The 16,895-nt window shown below is 40.4% G+C and overlaps 1 protein-coding gene across 50 annotated transcripts in view; it reads right to left on the bottom strand.

The window, feature by feature from the left end:
* The window catches only part of TENM2 (teneurin transmembrane protein 2), a 1,869,083-nt gene that overhangs the window by 101,967 nt on the left and 1,750,221 nt on the right, over window positions 1–16,895 (bottom strand). For all 50 annotated transcript variants that reach the window (XM_064161561.1, XM_064161557.1, XM_064161558.1 and 47 more), the window contains 3 exons: window positions 13,279–13,484; window positions 4,466–4,661; window positions 1,129–1,230 (listed from right to left, as the gene is read on the bottom strand). In XM_064161561.1, coding sequence (XP_064017631.1) covers window positions 1,129–1,230; window positions 4,466–4,661; window positions 13,279–13,484 — 504 coding nt within the window. The remainder of the gene's footprint in view (window positions 1–1,128; window positions 1,231–4,465; window positions 4,662–13,278; window positions 13,485–16,895) is intronic.

Genomic DNA, 16,895 nt, shown 5'->3' with positions numbered 1-16,895 from the left:
ATATCATTAGCCTTCCGAGGCCCTTGGGGTCATTTCCTTGTTACTGTTCTGGGGCACCTTAAAGAGCCAAAGAGGGAGACACACAATGGAAATGACTCACTCTAGTAGAACGATAACTGCTATTCAAGGAGTATTTCATAGACGTGGGTATGCTGGATGCCACCCTGCTACACCAGTGAAAGAGTTGGGGCACAACAATCTCTCCTCAGGACTGCATCAGGAGCGTAAGAAGAAATGAGCACATTTCTGAGTCCCTTCAAGACATTTCAAAAAGCTTTCAGACTTTCCTTCTTTGAACACTAACAACCCTATCCCTGTGGAAAACAATTTTAAGCATATGATACTGACAGTGTGCCTAAACCTCACACAAACTGAGAAAGAAGCAAACTGAAACATTATGACTGCTCAGGAACAGCAGGGGATACAAGCAAATCATTGATTTTAGACAATGTATGTGCTACTAGATGTATAAACTAAAGCAGTCCTCCTTTGTGAATCTTTTCCCTAAGACAGTTATCTCAAACTCTCAGAAAAGCTTTGTAAACTCATACTGCAAATCCACAGACAACTTTTAGATTGCTGTTTAATCCTCGATAATCGTGCACCTTCCAGCTTGAGATTTACACTCAACATATAAGAAAAGGTTTAAGACTTTAAAAAGTTTAAGACTTGAGCATGTTCTACTTATTTTCCCAAAAAAGGGGAAAAAAAGGCATATTTCCTTTGGTCAAAGAGTAATTGCATAGCAAAAAAGACGCTACATACTAGAAGCAAGGCTCAGCTGAGCCAGAATATACATTACATGCTGCTGATGAAGATAATCACTCTTCTGTTTCAGAGCAGTTAATCAGAAAGCATTACTGATACTTCATCCACTATGCTAGAAAAGAAATCTTTTCTGCCATTTCTGCCTACTACCTTTGACACACAAAAAAGCTGCAGTTATGCAAGCTCATAGCTAATCTAGCAATACTTCCACTTCACTGTATTCAACTAAGAGGAAAAAAAAGAAGTGCATATTGATTTATTTGACCCATTTATTTGGACCCATGCTAACTAGCAGACACTGTAGATCCATACATGACAAACACACACTGTGGTTATTTGTAAACATAGGAAAAATGATACCTTTAGCACAATCTGCTCCATGGAATCCTGGAAAACAGTGGCAAACACCTGATACACACTCGCCATTCCCATGGCAATTACGTGGGCAGTCTTGCACTGAATCTGAAATACAAGCATCACAGGCACATTACTTGGTTCCTGGTTAGGTCACAAAATCTTTGCTGAATTTTCATTCAGTTTGTTTTCTTTTTCTTTAGTACTTAGAAGAGCAATCCCTGATAATATTAACACTCAGGTGAAGCAGCATGGCTAAGTACAAAAATGGCACCACTAGAACTCAAGGTCTTCTGACAGCACTCAAGTCCTCTGTCTCAGTAAGGAGGCAGGACTGCCTCTTAAGACCTCTACAGCTATGTTTGAATTCATATTATGGAGCAAACATAATGCCTCATCAGGAAAATTGCCAATAGCCCTTTTGCAATGAGAATTTGATCTTACACAAGCTCTCTTCCATATGAAACTGTGTATTCCAAGGACTGTATCTTCTTTTATTTCTATAGACATTCAGAGGCTCATTAATTAAGCTGACAGAAATACAGCTGAATATGACAGAGGAGCTCTTTTGCCCCATCAAATATTCTTTATACTAAGGAAAAAGAAAATGTAACAAAAAAGGTGCAAGCAGCTATGTGAGAGGATGAAGAGAGGTCTGTAAAAACAGACAATGAGGTTAAACACCACAGCTGAAGCACTGGTGACTTTGATCATCTGAAAGAGTAAGCATACCAGCCCAACGATAACATTTCAGCTGTACCAAAATACTTATTTGTCACAAATTCTGTTATTTCATGGATAATCACAGAATGGCTTAGGTTGGAAGGGACCTCAGAGATCATCTACTCCAACCACAGGCAGGGATGCCTCTCAAATAGACTTGGCTGCTCAAGGCCTCAGCCAATCTGGCCATGAATACTCCCACTGAGGAGGCACCCACAACCTCCCCAGGCGTCAACTTCAGAGTCTCGCCACCAACATACTAAAGAACTTCTTAAGATCCAGTCTAAATCTACTCTCCTTCACCATCAAACCATTCCCTCTTGTCCTATTGCTACACACCTCTATGAAAAGTCCCTCTCCAGCCCTCCTGTAGCATTCCTCCAGGTGCAGGAAGGCAGCTCTAAGGTCCCACCAGAGTCTTCTCTTCTCTAGGCTGAACCCCAGCTCCCTCAACCTATCCACATATCAGAGGTGTTCCAGCCCTTGGATCATCTTTGTGGCCCTCCTTGTGACTCGCTTCAGCAGCACTCTGTCCTTCTTATGATGGGTACACCAGAACTTAATACAGTATTCAAGGAGAAGTGTCACCAGGGCTGAGACAAGGGTGAGAATCTCCTCTCTTGACCTGCTGGCCACACTTCTCTTGATGCAGCCCAGGATATGCTTTGCCTTCTGGGCTGCACGATATACACTGTTTTGCATAATAACATCCTAGGAATAAAATTCCAAATTTGACACTCATTCCTGAAACTGCTTCCATCTGAAAGATGCTGGATTTTAGTGGAACATATTTTCAAAACTCAATTATTGGAACAAACATTTAATTGGAATGTTGTTACTCTTTGCTATTAATCCCTGTTGTTGTGGGACCTGAGGTTCTGAACTAAATGGCTCTGTCAGACCCAGACAGCAAACAAAGAGCAGCTGTACTACACAGAAAACAAATTTTGGATTTGGAACTAGCAGAACCCTACAGAGTATTTTTCTGTGATATTAAACTGAAAGAAAAAAATAAGGAAAAAGATTCAAGCACAACTTTAAATCTAATTTCACAGTTGTAGGCCACTAAATAAAAACCCTCTAAAGCAAATTGTCGAAGAGTTGTCATTAGTTTGACCTCCTGAAATGTTTCATGTAAACAATGAAGGAAAAATTGAAACGTGATGTTCAAAGGTATGAGTTTGTCTCATGAAGAAGATTGTCTATAGATTTTTTCATTATTTTGCTTCATGGCACACAAAAGCATTTTCTGTGTATTCAAAATCATGGCAAATTTAGTATTGTCTGGGAGTTAACATAATTTCTGTTATTCTTTCTCCTTTTCCACATCAGAGAAACTTTCAGCTGTCTCAGATCCTTTGATTATGAAATGTCTGATACTAGGTGTGTGTAGAAGAACCTCTGAACTGGATAAAACACTATACTTTTCTCTGTGTTTCAGTCCAATTACTATCATTGCACTATCAAGTAGCCTACCTGACTATTAGACCTTTGATGCTCTTGCAAGCTCTAGCCTAGACCAGACAACTCTTTCAAGGACGGTTTATCGTATCTGAAGGTTTTCTAAGCACAATCCCCAAGTAACAAGATACAAGCACAAAAGTTCTTGTTTTTTGGAGAAGCAGAAAAAGCATTCTTATAGGATAATAGGCAAATACATATCACAGACTTATAGAATGGCTTGGGGTGGAAGAGACCCCAGAGATTGTCTACTCTAACCTCCCCACCACAGCCAGGAACGCCTCTCAACTAAATTCAGCTCCTCAAATCCTCATCCAACCTGGCCTTGAACACCCCCATCAAGGAGGCATCCACAACCTCTCTCGGCAGCCTGCTCTGGAGTCTCACCACCCTCAAACTGAAGAACTTAATCCTAAAATCCAGTCTAAACCCACTCTCCCTCAGCATCAAACCATTTGCCCTTGTCCTGTTGCTAGACACCCTCTCCAGCCTTCCTGTAGGATCCCTTCAGGTATTGGAAGGCAGCTATAAGGTCTCCCCGCAGCCTTCTCTTCTGCAGGCTAAGCAACCCCAGCTCCCTCACCCTATCCTCGTATCAGAGATGTGCCAGCCCTTGGATCATCTTTGCGGCCATCCTCAGGAGTCATACCTACAGCTCTGTGTCCTTCTTCTGAGGGGGACTCCAGACCTGGATGCATATTTGTGGTGAGGTCTCCAGAGCAAAGGCAGAATCTCCTCTCTTGCCCTGCTGGCCACATTCCCCTTGATGCAGCCCAGTACACAATTGCTTCTGGGCTGCACGAAAGCACTGCCAGCTCATGGTGAGCTTCTCATCAATCGATACCCCCAAATCTCTTTCTTCAGAGCTATTCCTGGCCCACTCTGCACCCAGTCTGGATTTGTGCCTGAGATTGCCCAGACCCAGATGCAGGACCTTGCGCTGAACTCAAGATGGGAACACTAAGATGTTAAAAGATAAACCTTCAGCTTAAAGTAAGTACCCTATTACTGATATTCTGACAGAGCAGTGAAAAAACAAATTAAGGGAAAACATACTGAAGACTGCAAGAAAGTATTATGGCTTTGATTCTATGACTTTCATTAAGAGAAGGCATAAACAGAGGGGGAAAAAAAAAGCTCACCTTCTGGAGGTACTTACCCAAAATAACAGTACTGAAAGAGACCAGCTCTTTGTCCTTGCCATCATTGTAAAATGCCAGGTGCCACAAACCCACGTCCAAGTATTGAACAAACACAGCCTCATTCTGGACTAGGGTCTGAATACTTCGACGTTCCCGTGGAGACTCCACTACACTCCATTTCTCTTTCCCATCCAAGCGTTCCATGAAATCATACTGCAGGGTTAAAAAACAAACCCAAACAAAAGAAAAGAGAAAGAAAGAAGGAAAGAAGGAAAGAAGGAAAGAAGGAAAGAAGGAAAGAAGGAAAGAAGGAAAGAAGGAAAGAAGGAAAGAAGGAAAGAAGGAAAGAAGGAAAGAAGGAAAGAAGGAAAGAATGAAAGAAGGAAAGAAGGAAAGAAGGAAAGAAGGAAAGAAGGAAAGAAGGAAAGAAGGAAAGAAGGAAAGAAGGAAAGAAGGAAAGAAGGAAAGAAGGAAAGAAGGAAAGAAGGAAAGAAGGAAAGAAGCAAGCAAACAAGGAGAGAAAGACAAAATCCCAAACAGACCTGAATACAGAATGGTATTTCAACTCAAAGTCTGACATTCTGTTTTCTCTTCTACTTTGTCATAAAATGGTATTTTAGGAAGATACATCAACATGAAAGTAATATTCACTAGTCACCCATAGAACACACACAGAGATTCTGTGACTCCTATCCTTCATTAAACAATGACATAGAATTACACATCTTTGCTCTGTACAGGGGATGAAAAACATATAAATGGTTATTTCCTGGCAGGCTGGGTTTGAGAAAACATTGAAAGCAATGATTTGACCCAGCAAATTTTAGGTTCCTCCAGCGGTCTCAGAGCTGTTCTGAAAAAAATCCTGCAAAAAATTCTTGCTGCAGGAGCAACAGAAGTCTGAGGTGTAGCTCCAGACATGGAATTGAATGAAAGCCCCCAGAATGTGAATACAGCACGAACAGGAAGAGTGTTTTATATAATGGTAGGTAAATGAGCATCCAAGAAAAATACACCACACAAGTGTTACATAAGAGTTGCTTACCTGGGTTTGTATGTGGAACAATCAGGGGCAAGTAGGATATAAAACCCAGAGGAAGCATGGAAAGGAATAACACAAATCAAGTGGCTGAAGGAATTGAACTTTTATTAAGGAAAAGTGAAAATTTCTGGTTGGATGGTCTCCAAGTAAGGTAGGACATTACATTAATCTTTGGAAAAGGGATCAAACAGAGCAAGTGATTATTTAGAGTGTAAGAGGGATGGCACCATTAATGGCATGAAACTTAAAAAAGGAAGAAAGAAGTTTAAGATGAATGTCAGACAAGCTTCCCATCTATTAAGCTCAGTAATAGCCTCCCAATGGAGATGCCACTGCATCACACAATTAAACAGGACTGCAAGAAATATTGGTTAATCTACAACAGGGAATAACTCTGCATAACAAAGCAGCTGGACTGGCTGTCCCTAGTAGGCTTTTTCCCTGTCTTCAACGTCTGTGATTCTGGAGCTCTGAAGCTACTGTTTTGCCCACTTAGTAGCTCTCAGTCCCTGTCTAAGGGAAGCCCTTAAGAAACAACAAAAGTAATATGTCCAATCTTTTGATAGTTGTATAACAAGTCCCCTATGAAAAGGTATCTTGTTTTAGACACATTTATCTATATGGGAGCAGGCAGAGACAGATAGACACGTCTGCAGAAAGATATATGCGTTCAATAAAATTACAGTAACCATTTGTGCTTGCTTGCCAGGAGTTTCATTGCATTTCCCTCCACTCCCTAGCACAGACAGCTTGTGCGTGCAGCAGCTACGAGAAAACACACACCTTCACTTGCTTTGGCTTTAAACAGAAAACTGTAACCTTGCATCCTGACTAAACACCCACACAGGGTTGTCCTGTACACTCTTTTCCACTCCTTAACTGTGTCCTAGCAAGTAATTAACAATAGGCAATTCTCTTTTCTAGCAGAAGAGACAAGGGAGCTTCTTGAAAGAGTCCAGCATAGAGCAACTAAGATGATGGTGTGGAACATCTCCCATATGAGGAAAGGCTGAGAGAGCTGGGTGTCTTTAGCATGGAGGAGACTGAAGGATGACCTCATTCATGGTTATAAAGACATGATGAGTGTGTGTCAGGAAGATGGAACCAGGCTCTGCTGAGTGATGTCCAATGATGGGGCAATGGGTGCAAGTAAGAGCAAAGGAGGTTCTATGGGAACGTAAGGAGAAACCTTTTGACTGTGAGGGTGCCAGAACCCTGGAGCAGCATGCCCAAGAGGTTGTGGAGTCTCTTGTCTGGAGATTCAAAACATGCCTGGGTGCATTCCTGTGTGATCTACTCCAGGTGATTTTGCTCTGGTATGGGGGTTGGACTCAATGGTCTTTCAAGGTCCACTCCAACCCCTAACACTCTGGGATCCTGTGAAGCGATTTAACACTTCAGTGCCATGCTATGCATCTGTCTAAAACTAGGGTGTAAAAGGTGACCTTATAATCTGAACATTTTTAACAGTTACATAGGAGCAACATAGAGTTCTTGATAATGCTGAGCCTTAAAACAAAGGGGAAAGTATGGAAGCACTATTCCCTTCCTGTTGAACATGTGGAACTGGCACTGACATTCAGCCACAAAGAAACTCCATGACAGGGCAGGAATGTGAGCCCAGGTCTACTAATGTTGAAAGCTGCTGTCACAGTTAAGTCCATTACCTACTCTTTCCTATGTCTGTAATAATGAGAAAGAGTGGGAGAAGGGGAATACTTGTTCTTACTGAACCGTTAGTATCAGATTGCCATTCACCTGAGCCTTCCCAACCCCACCACCCTCCCCAGAGATTTTTGCAGGAGAACCTAAATCAGGTAAATTAGTACATTTAAGCCAATTCACACCAGAGATTTAGAGAATTCTGGCTTGTCAGTAACTTTCAGGCTATCAGAGGTGGCAAGCACACATATATCTATCTCTTGAATCAATGACATTTGGAAGTATGGCTAAAACCTATCGCCTAGCAGTCAGAGGTTAAGGAGACACTCATCATCTCCTTGGGAAATGTTATTACTTGGGCAACATCTTGGGAAAAAGAAATCTTGCTCTTCGGAACAATCATTCACAAAGGGTCAACTAAGGAAGTAGCAATAAAAGCTGACATTTCTCACTGGCAACATGCTGTTCATCTCTGCTTGTGCTGGCAGGTTCCTCTGCCTCCCCTCTGTTTGATGCTGATTCTACCTCATACAGCAGAGAAGGCTCAGCAGTTGGCAAGATCGAAGGGGAAGAGTATTCAGGCTGAAACTGCTTGAAGTAGTTTTAGCTGCAGAATCTCGTCTCACAATGATGCAGCGTGACCTAGCGAGGGCAGATCCCTTGGCATGCCTCCCTGTAAGGCTACAATTGTAACTAACTTAAAATTGGCACTGGCCTCCTTTAATCAAACGATGAAGAACTATCCAAGCTCAGACAAAAACAAAGGGACTAAACTTATATACATTTATGAATGATATAGCACTGGCATAAACTGGCACAGACCAGAATGATGCATTTTTATCTCTGGACGCCTCAGAACTCAGGTAAATAGAAGGAAAATACAGATCTGCTGATGGTTCACTGAGTGCACAAAACTTCCTACGTCTGCCAGTACTAGGAGTATTTACACCAGAATCTGAAATCCCTGACTGAAAGGTTACTAAGATGGTACTGTAAATCATAGCCAGATGAGATTTCTTCATGTGGTTGGTCGAAACATCATTTTTGTTCCTCTGCCTGCATTTTCTGACTAACCACACTCAAGCTTATTTTCCTATCATGTTATGCTGAGGATATCACTCTTGCTTTAAAGCTACTTACTGACAAATAGGCATAGATTAGAAGACCAATCTGGGACAAGGACAGAAGTACTTTCAGGATGATCAAGGAGCAACTGTGAAATTTCTCATCTAACATACGGAACTGGTAGGGAAGAGTCAGCTCTATCACATGAATTAGGGAACGGATCTGTCAAACAAAACTAAATCTCTGAAGAAATTTTTCAGTTTCATGGACTTTTCTCCTATTGATCCTTTATATTTCATAGGCCCATATTGAAAGTTACACAAAAGTGGCAAAAAACAGCTCAGAAACCCCAAACAACTACATTTTCACAGTACAAATTTGGAGGGAGAGGTACTTAGTATGATTAAAGCTCCATATAACTGACTTGCCAGCCTACTTCTCTAGACAAATTCCAAATTCAGATTCTCAGTGAGCTTGTTTATTTTTACCACACAGCATTCCAGAAGACTACTGCATTCTTTTATTTACAAACTTAAATCTCATGCTAAGTTCTTTATGGGCAATTGGTTTTTATAATTTCTCCATTCAGTGCTTTCTGTCCCCTGATGCATTTTATTCACAGGCTAATAAGAACATCCTTTGTCCAGGAACCACAGGGAGTGAGCAAAACAGTTTTGGAACTGCTCTATGGTTGCGACTGCACTGCACAGTGCCATCCATATAGCACAGATTGACCGAGCCCAGTTGCACATAGGAATTAGTTATGTAAGCACAGCAAATCAAAAGGAGAGCTTGTAAGGGTCAAGACTGAAAACACAAGAGATCCTATGCAATCCTTGGGTTTTGGTTTGCTCGGATTTGAAACTCTTTGCATGCCTCCACAAAATCCCTACTAAGTGTCTGAAATCAGGAGCTGAAAAGAAAGCTTCCTTAGAGCTTTTGTCCTAATGGAGAGGGGGAAAAGGGAAAAAAAAAATCCACATTTGGCATTGTGGCTAGCATTCATCTTTATGCCAAAGGCCTGTAAGACCTAAACAGTCGAGAAAACGTATGTCAGGAAAACTTGGTTGCATAGTGCTTTAAAACTGGTTCTTCATAAAATCCAGTCAGTAATTACTCATTAAAATACACCCATGAAACATCTGATATCCACAGCGACGGCCAACTGGTTTGCTTTGGCACCTACATGTGACACAACACTACCGTTGTCATGCAGCACAGCATTCAGTACTCACAGCACAGCTGCCAACAGATAGTTTTTAAGTGGCCAGAGCACCTAAATGTAATCACATCTGGGTTTTTCTTACATTTGAAACTCTTTGTGTGCCTCCACAAAATCACTAAGCGTTTGAATGGTTTTAGCATTGACTAAAACCCAAGGTAACACTGAAGCTTCCCAGCTATTCCTCTTGTTTCAAATACAGCCAGCTCCTGCCCTAAATGAAAACAGTTTTTGTTTCGACATGAAAAGTTTCTAAGTACGAAACACTCTGCTGGAAATCAAAACAGGACAACTTCATGCAATGCTGTCTGCAGACATTACAGTGATGTTTCTATAAAGCTACCTTATTTCATGCACCATTTGGAATGTTCTACCAAGGTGTAGTAACATCCTAATTAGTGTAATCTCTGTAGAGTGACTTCATGCATTATTTGACATCTACAGTTCATTTTCTATACATTACCAATAGCATTAATATGACTGTCTTCTACTAATTTCTTATTGATCATGCAAGCCCACAACGTGCATCTCGTTACTTCTGTTATTGCTAGTCCAACCTACACAGGTTGGAAGAATGTTGCTTGAAAGCAATGCATTCCTGCTTGGAGTCTGCCTGCCACTCAAAACTGCATTTTTACCTCCTTTAGAGATCCATTCCCTATGTACATGGCACACAAGGCTGCTTCTAGACAAGTTTACAGCTAGATCACTTTGACTGACTAAACCAGGCATTTGGAGTATTTGCTAAACAGTAATACTGAGAAGGTCAAATCTCAGCAGGGCTCTCAGACAGGAACTGCATCTTGTTGTCTCAGGTTAATCATGTACCTAATTTGCTGATTATTGACTTGCTCCCACAAAGGATTTTACTTGGCTTGACGTATCAGCACTGATTAGTGATGAACTGTCAAGCGTAGTTGTTCTCTGCTTTACAGCTCATGTCCCTAACCTGTGGAAACAAGGATTTTAAATTTCAATGTTAAAATATTGTCTGGTGTCAACTTCAAACTGTTTTCATTAATAGAAAACCATTCTGCTCCTTTCTGTCAGAACAAGGCTTCTTTTCACTAACTCAGGTCTGCAACAGCTTGTCTTTCTTTTTCTAAAATCATTTCTCATGGTAGCAGCTTGGCTGAATTTTGATTGCTGGGCAGAAATGCCAAGCAATCTTCCTCTATACCACCCTGTTGACAAGCGCCAGGACCCTGCAAGAATATGGGAAAATAATTCTACAGATTATACTGATGAATTTCATTAACTCCCATTACAGAAGAGAGTTGGAATTGCTTCCTCCAAAGACTAGAAAACAGGTTCTCTGAGGAGGAATCCAGCTCAGCAGGAAATACAGTTGATCTTTCTCATTATTTAATTTAACAGAAAGGTCATGGAATTTATATCCTATCCACGTAAGGTGCAGCAAAGGACAGAGAAACTCTTCCTGATCATAGCCTGCCTAGATGAGAACATCAAAATGAAATCTAGAACAAACACATTTGACCAGTGTGAAATAGAAATTAAAAAAAGTATTTTGTGCTACCAGTTACACCCCATTAGATTTCTTGTAAAGATGAAGGCACACCTCCATCATGGCATAGCCAGGCAATTATAATTATCTTGTATTTAGAGAAAAACTTTTTCACTGCTTAAGAGCTTTTGTTGCCTTAAGTCATTTTCACTCCATGATTTATACTACTGTTTGTTTTCCTCAGCTAAATAGTTGCTTGCTTTTTTGGTTGTTGTTTTTTTCTTTTCATGACAGAATGACAGGGGAAGCAAGTGCCAAAATTCTGAATTATATGAGATATGATCAATGAATTATGCCATTACCTCACTGCAACAAAGATCCACAGAGGGAACTTTGCCCTCAAGACAACATATTGAAATATTACAACCCAAATCAAAACATTCTTGGGAAGGCTCCCACCCTGGAACATATTCTCATATTCTCTGTGGCTGTCTTCTGGGTTGCAAGGATGACTGGAAATGGCTGAAAATTAGTCAACAGCTCCAATTTCTCTGTTGAGCCATAGTTCTTACCATTCAGATATATCCATTCGACCACTCAACAACTCACAGAACATTTTAGAACAGTGCACTACAGGAAGCTGATGGACAGTCAAAGCTCCTTCTTCACAAACTCATAAAAACAGGCATCATAAACCCACATAAAACTCTTTTCTCTGTTCTTCCCAACTCTGTTTAAAGGTTTTAAATTCATGGCTTCACTGTCCATAGCATGAGTTTGCACATGCACATGGACACAGTTAACTTCGGCTAAATACCTCCTTGCAGACAATATGAATATACTTCCCCTACATGGCAAAGCGTAGCAATCACATTTGGTTCAAGTCTCTGGGCTCTTTGGTTAGATCATGCACGGTATCCATTTATGCAAATAGAGTTTGCTTGATAAATAGGGGGAAAAAAAGAGTAACAATTCTTGGTAAATCAGACCAAGGCATCTGGAAGTATTAGATGAGATCATCAAATTCTACATTTGCCTTTTGGAAATCATACACTAAATAAAGCATTTTAAGTTTAAGTGATAATTTATGAATGAAGAACTGATTTTTATCAGCAAGGATATGCATGAAGGAAGGAGTCCTTTTCAAAAGATAGTTGCTATTTCTGCTTCCCTTATACTCTAAAGAATAGAGGCTCTTTCCTTTTAGTATGGGTAACTGCAAATACATTATTTCTCATTACAGTTCTAATCTAAATAAATGGGAATCCTTCCATTCACATTAATGAGGCTTCGGTGTTATAAAAACTTTTCTCTCTGCAACAGAAAAAATTGCTGCAGCTTATCACTGCAAAGAAATTAAAACACCTACTGCACAACCTAGAGGAGATACTCGGTCTCATTCACTTTAACACTATCTTTACCTATAGCCCTTTGCTCTGTGCTACTGGGTAAAAATGCGGCGTTACCAAGTATTCCTCTCCAAGGCTGGTTAGAGATCAAGAAGAATTTGGCTTCCCAGTTGCAAGATTTGCCCCATGCCTGAGTTTAGGATGCCAGGATAGGACTAAGGGGAATGGAACAAAGCTAAAAATGGGTAGATTCAGATTGAATATTAGGAAGAAATTCTTCACCAAGAAGACGCTGGTGAGACCCTGGAACTGGTTGCTCAGGGAGGTGACCAAAGCCCCATCCCTGGAGGTGTTTGTGGTCAGGCTGGATGAAGCTCTAGATGACCTGATCTAGTGCGAGGTGTCCCTGCCCATGGCAGGGGGGTTGGAACCAGATGATCATTGGAGTCCCTTCCAACCCTGACCGATTATATGATTCTATGATTATACCTAAATACTGTCCTTGAAGGAAAAAGAGTAAAATCAAAGCTCTCAGACACATGATCACTGTATTATGTTCTCTAGTATATCTGGGTAGAAATTATGCCAAAGTCTGCTGGATATCGAAGAGACACCATTCCAACAGCCTTATGAAGAATAAAACTCTGAAGCTAATACACCTAGTTGTGCATGTATACTGTGTGTTTGACCAACACCACTCATCATTTCTGCCTGGTGAATATCTGGATAGGTTTATCACAAATGGTACCAAGATTTCATCCAAGATGTAAAACCTTGAGTGCTAAACTGCAAGTAACTTCAAAAACCTGGATGTCAAGAACACTTTTGGTTAGCTCTTTTGATCAATGTGCTGTTGAGCTATATAATAACCTAGAAATCTCAACATCAAGGTGTTCTGTCAGGTATCACGAACTAATTTCCAGGAATCCCTATGCTTAAGTTCTATAAGCTCCAACATAAATCTAACATAGATCTAAACTTAAGCATTTAGACATTTAAAGCCAACGAATAAATTGATAAAGTACCTGGGCATGTGATGGTGGGAGTCCTCTTCTTATATAAACACCAAAAAGAGCATCCTTCCCTAAGGATATGTTGAATTTCATGAACTGTGGCTGGCTGACATGGATCTGAGAGCGCCAAAAAACTCCAGGAGGCACTTCCTGGGTAACTCTACGGCCAACTTCTGTTTCTCCACTGTCTATGCTGCTATTCCTCGTGATCCATGGTCCTAGAAAACAACAGCAAATATAAATCAAATGAGATAACTGGGTTTTATACAGAGGTTGTTATTCAATCAAGATGACTGTCTGTGGCAATTCCACCTTTTAAATCAACCTGTAACTTCCCTCTCTTATTCTGATGTAATCTGTCCAGGTTTCAACTAGTGTGTAAGAATCTGGTCCCTATATATGAAGCAAGAAGGCTGTGAACCGTTTTCTCTGTGAAGCATCTACAATACTCTGAACTTCCAGCAATTCTGCAATTGCTCTTTAGTAATCAAATATAGTAACAATAGAGAGTCCATCAAGTACATATGAATCTCCCTGTGCTTTTTTCACTTGCACCTTGTACACTGCCAGGGTATAAAAAAGTATCAGAAAGGTAAACTAAAGGGTTAACTTCATCTAAACTAACTGATGTAAACTAGTGCAACAAACTCCAGGTCACAGACAAGAGAACTGATGGAAGAAATGAAACACCCAAAGAAGCGTTTAAGGGACAGTTTCTGTTCTCTAACACACATCTTCTCCTTGAAAGAAAGTTAGTTGCCTTTTAAGTTCTCTCTGCCTGAAGCAGGGACTATCTATAGGTCTTTCTCCCTTGTGCTGTGCTTAGTGAAAATCCATCATCTGATGGTTCTTCAGTATGCATTACTGTAGACAAGATACAAGACTTTTCTGGTTAAGTGCTCTGGCTTCCAGCCCATGCAACAGTCAACCTTTAAAACACTGTGCAATCCCTCCTGTTCTCAGCTGAACAAGATGGTTCTGAAGCTACCCATATTTTAAACACAGAGTGCAGTACATGAAGAGTCAGCAGGGCTTTCAAGCTACAGTATGCAGCATGGTGCAATTCTGTGTTCCATATTCTCAAACAACATGGTGAGAAATCTATTTAAAAATTATTACAACAGGCACTATAAAGACCAAGACCACTGCAGAAGGTATCTGTTAATCATAGAAGTTTGAAGGTATCATTAATATCACTATTAATAAAAGCTGGATAGCAGCATTACCTCCAATAGAACCTAACAGTATTTATTAAAAGCTCAATGTTTATGTTTTTTTCATGCTGTTAATGGTATTTTCAACAAATGGCAAGTTACTTTGGAAATATAGCCCAATATTGCAGGACAGTAACAGGATGGCACAGAATGACATATAATTTCAGCAGGTATGTACATAACAGCTTTCCTGTCTGGACTATCTTTAATTGAGAGAGATGCAAAATCACGGTTTCAATTATAGATTCCAAATTATCTATGTTAGCAGCACTTACACTTGTACATAATGAAACAGATATGCTGGCAGTGTTTTGAAATGGTAAAAGAATGCTCTGAATACCAACTGCTATCTGGGTTTTGGCAACTTGTTTGTTTTTTCAATTTCCTATGTTAATGGGCCCACAATAACATCACGGCGCTAAGGAAAGCAGAAAGCAGAATATGCAAAGGCAGGCTGCAAAGAAAGGAAAAGTGGCTGAGAATGTCAAGTAGTGTGCCTTTAGAGCTGCCCAAGAACACGGCTAGTAACCGTGATTCTAACACAAAGCGTTTCATAAAGACGACATGATTTCATGTCTAATTGATCACTGCAACAGAGGAGATCTCAGAGCTCCTGCCTCAGCGGAGTCAAGCAACAGCTCACAAGAATTTACATCAGTCCTTATCCACACGGACAGGAAAAGCAAGCACAGAGCACATCAAATCACCTGTTCAGAGCTATATTGGGATCACTGGCAGAGCTAGGAAGACTGTGAGCTCTTTCGCCTCCTTTGAGTACAACACTAACTTCACAATGGCAGTGTGGGTTTACACAGCTTCCCCTGACACCACTGCCACAGAGTAGTGAATTGTCTTTGTCTCAACTGACATTTTTGCTGTCCCACCTCCTTTCCTTTTTGCCCACCCAGAGGGGAGGAGGAGAGAAGGAGAAAACCCCTCTGTTGTAACTGGCCTGGTGGGACTCAGCTGTCAGCCAGGACAATACTCAATGAATTATCTGTGTTAGATGGTTTGTTTACAGTTTGATTAATTTCAGGTCTATAACAAAACCTCTCCAGACCATAGCATTTAATGCAAATCTTTGGCATAAAGAATACTAAGTGTGATCTATTTCTGAAATACATGCATGAAATGAGTGAGAATCTGGAGTTGTAGCCTTCTCTAATGCTGGAATCTTTTAATTTACCTTCTTTATAAGCAACATTTTATCTCTATAGTTATTAACACAGTATATACATGATATTTCATACTTTTTAATACAGTTCTAGAGTGGAGTGGAGATATGGCTCGTATTAGAGCACAAATCAAAGATTCCAACTAGCTGTAAGTCTACTTCAGTTTTCAAAAACTCTGGTTTACATTTCTGCCTCGGAAAGGACATTTTTTCACGAGTCAGGATTCCCTGAATACATCAATTAAGCCAAAGAGAGAATATTCCAGACTTCAACCAGAGTTACACTCCAGTGTTTCATCATGCACCATATAATTTACTAGAGCAAGACTGTTCCTTTAAATTTCTCATTAATATCTTGAACTTGTTAGCTGACAAATTGGTGACAACTGCAGATAGGGTACTGGAATTTGTAATTATTAATCAGCCTAGAGACATGACTCAGGTTTGTAACACTGAGTTTGGCATTATCTTTGGAAGCACTTCCCCACAGATACTCTTTATTAGCTCCACAACATGAATGACCTCGTTTCTAGTTGTCCAAAAGACTCCTGGAACATTTCACTGACTCTGGAAAATCCACCTACGGATAGAACTGATGGTTGTATGGGTTCAGCACATCAGAGGATTTTAAAGGCAGGTCAGATAAGCAACTAACACCAGTGATCAAGGCATAACCTACAACAAAGAGTGGCACAGATGGATGATCCCCTATTTTCAAGTCTTTGCTTCTGTAGCATGTAGTATTTCTGCTCTATATTCAGCTCACCCATGCAGGGGAGAAACTGCTGCTGCTGCCTCACCTTCAGCATGCTCAAAGGGATCCCTATTTTTGCTTTTCAGTACTTAATATACAACTGCCTGTTTTTAGGGCACTATGTTACAATGCTGAAATAAGACAATGGAGAAAAAGACTTGAAGTTGTACTAAAACATACTTCCTATATATGCAAGTTTAAGTGAAAACTTGTAAAGCTCTAAGCCCATCAAGCTATTAGATCTCTACAGATTATGCACAACTGAATCACACTCTCATAAATTCTTGCTGAATTACTCTTGTTGATATGAGACCAAAAACTAGTGGCAGCACTTGGCTCAGCTCCTTGCTTTGACACAGTCAACGCACCCAAGTTGGTCGTGATCCTAATCTTCTAGGATGACTACTTGAAAAAAAGAAATATTAATAAGAATCTATTTAAAAATCCCACCTTGAAGATGAGTAATGTCACATAAAAGGGAAAGGAC

Source organism: Pogoniulus pusillus, chromosome 22, assembly GCF_015220805.1.
Source record: "Pogoniulus pusillus isolate bPogPus1 chromosome 22, bPogPus1.pri, whole genome shotgun sequence".
NCBI classification, from domain to species: domain Eukaryota; kingdom Metazoa; phylum Chordata; class Aves; order Piciformes; family Lybiidae; genus Pogoniulus; species Pogoniulus pusillus.
This window is presented reverse-complemented; position numbering and strand designations above follow the sequence as displayed.